General features: G+C 61.9%; 1 protein-coding gene across 1 annotated transcript in view; it reads left to right on the top strand.

Moving 5' to 3' along the window:
• LOC113217739 (aminopeptidase N-like) overlaps positions 1–5,195 on the top strand; it is a gene marked incomplete at its 3' end in the record, with an annotated part of 17,148 nt that extends 11,953 nt beyond the window's left edge. The window contains exons 2-7 of the mRNA XM_052272397.1: positions 2,586–2,830; positions 2,925–3,199; positions 3,293–3,448; positions 3,572–3,883; positions 3,972–4,578; positions 4,665–5,195. Of these exons, the coding sequence (XP_052128357.1) occupies positions 2,586–2,830; positions 2,925–3,199; positions 3,293–3,448; positions 3,572–3,883; positions 3,972–4,578; positions 4,665–5,195 (2,126 nt within the window). The remainder of the gene's footprint in view (positions 1–2,585; positions 2,831–2,924; positions 3,200–3,292; positions 3,449–3,571; positions 3,884–3,971; positions 4,579–4,664) is intronic.
• Positions 5,196–5,269: the final 74 nt, after the last annotated feature.

The raw sequence follows: 5,269 nt of genomic DNA on the forward strand, positions 1-5,269 counted from the left end.
ACCCGCCCACCTCCACCCCTTTCCCCAAGCCCATAGGTCCGAGGGGAGCAGCGGCTAGGGCTAGGGCCAGATTGCTGCTGTGACTTGAAGATGAGGGGGTAAACCAAACTTCTTGCTGAGCAAGCGAAGCGAAGTGAGAAAAGATGCACTTTTTCCGTCACGCTCGGAGCTAAAAATTAAGCTTAAGCCTGGACTATCATTTAGCTACAGCAACATCTATACATATTATCTAGCACGAGGATCGAATCTTCTGGCTAGTATATTATACGGGATGGATTAAATTGTTGTTGTTTTTTAGCGCTGACGCTGACACGATTTCTGAAAGTTGATCCTCCGAGCGAATATCCCCGCGCACCACCGCCCCGCTATGGGATCGCGGGACAAGACCAGTCAACCGAGTGACGGTCCGGTTCGGTCGAGGGGCAGCAGGCAGGGGCCGCCGGCCGCACCCGCCCGGAGCCTTGGCGCCCGCCCGCAAGTCACTCACACACACTCACAGTGTCGTCGAATCGACTCCACACCGAGGTGGTAGGAGCTTAGGGGGCACTGGCTAGAAAGAAGCAAGGCACTCACTTAAAAGTCGCTCAGGATAATAGCACTCTGTACTACCTTTTTTTGGGGGGGGGGTATATGCGAGCAGGATATGGTTGCCAGGGTCCGCATGGCACGAGCCAGGCACGGCCCCCTGTCGTCTTCTCCAGTGAGCCGCCGGAAAGGTAGGCAATTCATACAACAAAATCGCTGTGTGTAGGCAACCCAACGGCACATCGCCTCCCCTGGCCTGGCAGCCGGACCTTACAACCGCGCCTGGCACGCTCAGAGCTGCGCTGCGGTGCAACCGCCCTAGGGCGCCCGCCAGCACCAGATTGCCAAAAAGAGATGTAATGTGGAGTACTTACTTGGCTAATGGACTCACATGTCTTTTTCCGGCTCTCTCATTTTTCGGGTGATGTCAGGCATTCCGCTGAAGGAAAACAGGAACCTATCGATAAGAAAAGCATGACTATTCGATCCGTTTCCTTCTGCGCGCCCTGCGCGCTCATTGGCTTCCTGACACACCGACTACATCGACTACTATCAGCGTTCAGGAGGAAGCAGGTCGGGCAGTCATGCTTCTCTTCTTTGGGTTCCGATTGTCTTGCAGCAGAATGCCCTATTCGCAATGATTACCCCGACGATGCGAACGGACGAGATAGGGAGATGCGATCGGTGCGATGTACTTACACATTCTCATGCCTCGAGGCCGGCAGAGCGAGCGCCGCCGTTCGCCGCCGTCATCCACCGCTCCACCAACGGAGCGCGCGATTGGCGCGATTGTCGCGCTCCGCTCTCGTTCCGGTGCCATCCGCCCTTGCGAGGTCTAATCCGCTGGACCGGGTCACTCGTTCGGCCTCGGCCGGCCGGACCCGGCGGTGGACGCCGGAAGTGTGGGTGATGCGACGCGCGACGCGGCACCTGCAGGGCGGGGCAGCGCCCCGAGGCCAGCAGCCGGGCATCGCGACAAAGCTCGCCCTGCCCCGCCCGGCCCTAGGCCGATCGGGCTTATCGGATACGCACTTGGCTTTCCGCATGTTTAACGCGACCTCGCCTCTGGTGCCTCTGGTCGCCCCCGCCCCGCCCCTCCGCCCCACACCTCTCTTTTGGCCTGTTTTGCCCCGAACAATGGGCATGACTATGACTTGCAGTGCAAAAATTCGCGCCAATCACATCGCAAGCGCGGCTACCCGGTCACTCACTGCCGGCCGCCTCCTGCCCGGCTGCCCGATCACTGCACACTGCGCATTGCGACACAGAGCTTTGGCACGCTGTCGCGCGACCACGCACTCAAGTCACCCGCTGCTTTCGCGAACGACCAAAGCGGCCAAAATATTGGCAAATAACGAGCGCGAACAAGTAGACCGACTGCACCGCATGCGTAACACAGCACGGAAATATGAAATATCCCAAAACAGTCACAATCGTCTCGTATTTGTTTTCGTTTTTTTTCGTGTCACAACCCTCGCACCGTATCGCTTGTCACACTCGCGAACGCCAAAGACGGGGTATGAAGGATGGCGCGGTTGGCGTCGCGCCAGTGCAGCATGTAACGCCCCCCCCCCTTCCTCACGCACACACTCCTCGAGCCCTCCACTCCACGGCTTCCACATTCGCTTTCATATTGTCCAGGCGTCCGTCAGCGAGAGACCCCCCCTGGTGCCGAATCGGTGCCGCAATGTGAGGAGCTTGGGCTGCCGGTTGTCGTGTCGCCAACGACAACAAGGACAGTTCGTTGGCACAGCATGAAAGCACAAAAAGAGAGAAGCACAAAAAATAAGAAGACAAAAAATCAACACTGCTTGCCCTGCTGCTTCGAAATCACGCCAACGACTTTCGTTCGCGCCTAACTGTTTTGTTGCCCCCCCCCCCCTCCCCCAGCGGGGGGAGCCAGTCCAGTCGATGGACCCAGCTTGTGACATCATGAGACACGTCGCATTTGCTGATGACCGTGGCGTCCTCCAGTATTTCGCGAGGTTTATGTTATGACCCCCCCCCCCCATTTCCTTAGCCTTAGGTCCTCACGGCGAGGTGCGTCACTTCTGTTTCAGCCGTCACCATGCGCCTGGGCCTGTGCCTCATGCTGGCCGCCCTCGCCTCAGGGTCGCCGACGACCGCCCCATCCGAGGCCAAGGAGTGCCCCGCCAACCTGTGGGCGGTCGAACGGGTCCCCGAAATCTTCGACAAGGAGTACCGCCTCCCGAGGAACGTGATGCCCGAGCACTACGACATCCGCGTCGACATGAACATCGGTGACGGTGGCAAGTTCGACTTCGAGGGCCACGTCGACATCCTGGTAAAGATTGCCGAGCACAGTAGACACCCGGCTACAGCGCGTTCTCCGGATGCTCTTAGCAGGCGTCTAACGTGTCTCATCTTCCGCCAAACAGCTACAGGCGACCGAGCCGACCAACCAGATCCGCCTGCACTCGGCGGAGCTGCAGGTGGAGCCGGTGCAGGTGGTCGAGGCCGAGGGCGGCAAGGCCCTGACCGTGCAGTCACAGACCCTCGTCACGGAGCAGGAGCAGCTGCGCGTCGAGCTGGGCGACAAGCTGGTGCCGAACAAGAAGTACATCCTCAAGGTGCCTTTCTCAGGCAAGCTCGGCGACGACCTGCACGGTCTGTACAGGTCCTCCTACTTAGACGAGGCCACCAACGCCACCAGGTAAGGCTCATGGGGGTCCGTGAGAGGCTGTGGCAGTATGGCATGGGTGGACGGGTTGGTGCTCATCTCCTTTGGGCGTTCCCCCCTCTCCAGGTGGCTTGCGGTGACGCAGTTCGAGGCGATCTACGCCCGCAAGATGTTCCCCTGCTTCGACGAGCCCGACTTTAAGGCCACCTTTACGATCCAGGCGGGTCACAACGGCTCGCTGACGGCGCTCAGCAACATGCCGGCCGAGAAGACGGTGCCATTGTGAGTATACCGACGCTGGCCCTGGGCGGAGGCCGCGTCGGCAGCGGCTCCGCAGCATCAGCCGCTCTTGTCTCCCACGCCAGCTAACGCCGTATGCATGCACCTCTCTGTCACACCCGCTAGCCCCGAGCGCCCAGGCTTCGTGCTCACCTCGTTCCCAAAGACGGTGCCCATGTCCACGTACCTCGTGGCCCTGGTCGTGTCCGACTTCTACGACACCAAGGCCGAGCACACGGAGGGCAAGGCGCAGGTGGCCATCTGGGGGCGGCGCGACGCGGCGGGCCAGATGAAGTACGCGCGCGAGATCGCCCCCAAGGCCATGGCCTTCTTCGAGGACTACTTCGACATCAAGTACCCGCTGCCCAAGCAGGACATGGTGGCCATCCCGGACTTCAACGCCGGCGCGATGGAGAACTGGGGTCTCATCACGTACAGGTGGGAAGACTACCTCCCAGGTCACCACACGGCCACTATGGGAAAGAGAGAATGAGGCAAACAACTTATGGCTTCCGTTGTCCAACAGGGAGGCCCAGCTGCTGTTCGACCCGGAGGCGTCCTCGCAGACCGCCAAGTCGGCGGTGGCCAACACCGTGGTGCACGAGCTGGCCCACCAGTGGTTCGGCAACCTGGTGACCATGAAGTGGTGGTCCGACCTGTGGCTGAACGAGGGCTTCGCCACCTACATGGCGACCCTGGGCACGGCCTACCTGCACCCCGAGTGGCAGCACATGGAGGACGTGGCCGTGTCGCAGGCCCTGTCCATGCTGCCCCTCGACGCGCTCGAGTCCACGCACCCGGTGGTGCAGCCCATCGAGCACGCCCGCCAGATCTCGCAGAGCTTCGACACCATCACCTACCGCAAGGGCGCGGCGCTGCTGCGCATGATCCACTCGTTCCTGGGCGAGAAGGCGTTCCGCGAGGGCGTCTCGCGCTACCTCAAGACGCACGAGTACGGCAACGCGGAGCAGGACGACCTGTGGTCCCACCTCACCGAGGAGGCGCACAAGGGCGGCGTGCTGCCCGCCTGCCTCAGCGTCAAGCGCATCATGGACACCTGGACCGTGCAGAGCGGCTTCCCCGTCGTCACCGTGACCCGTGACTACGACAAGGGCACGGCCAATGTCTCGCAGGTGCGTAATGCAGTCATGACAGCCTCCCTCCCCGTAGCATGGACTTTTTCGAACTCTTAGACTAATCACGACATTCCTCCACGCAGACGCGCTTCTTCTCGTCCGGCAACAAGAACTCGAGCCACGAGTGCTGGTACGTGCCGCTGAGCTTCGCGTCGGCCGGGGACAGCAAGCAGGCCGTCGGCTCCGAGACGCGGCCGCCGCAGGACTGGCTGCGCTGCAAGGACCCCGTCCAGACCGTCGCCGGCATGCCCGCCAAGGACAAGTGGGTCATCTTCAACATCAACATGGGCGGCGTCTACCGCGTGCAGTACGACGACCACAACTGGGCGCTGCTCACCGCCGCGCTCGCCGACCCCAAGCAGCGCTCCAGCATCGGGGTGGTGGGCCGGGCGCAGGTCATCGACGACGCGTTCGAGCTGGCCCAGGCCCTGCGCCTGCCCTACGGCGTGCCGCTCGCCCTCATCAACACCCTCCAGATGGAGGAGGAGTTCCAGCCGTGGCGCGTCGCGCTCAACGCGCTCAGCCGCATCGACAGCCTGCTCAAGGGCGACGTGCGCTACCACGTCTTCAGGGTGAGCGAGCGCCTGCCAGTCGCGGGGTGGGCCGCCCGCCGCGCTCCGGTGCGCGCGCGCGGCCTACCCTGCCCCTGCCAAGTCCTCGGCTGGCTGCCGAGCCGACCGGGGCTGTC

This window comes from Frankliniella occidentalis, unplaced genomic scaffold (genome assembly GCF_000697945.3).
Source record: "Frankliniella occidentalis isolate FOCC.00 unplaced genomic scaffold, Focc_3.1 Scaffold204, whole genome shotgun sequence".
In the NCBI taxonomy this organism is placed as follows: domain Eukaryota; kingdom Metazoa; phylum Arthropoda; class Insecta; order Thysanoptera; family Thripidae; genus Frankliniella; species Frankliniella occidentalis.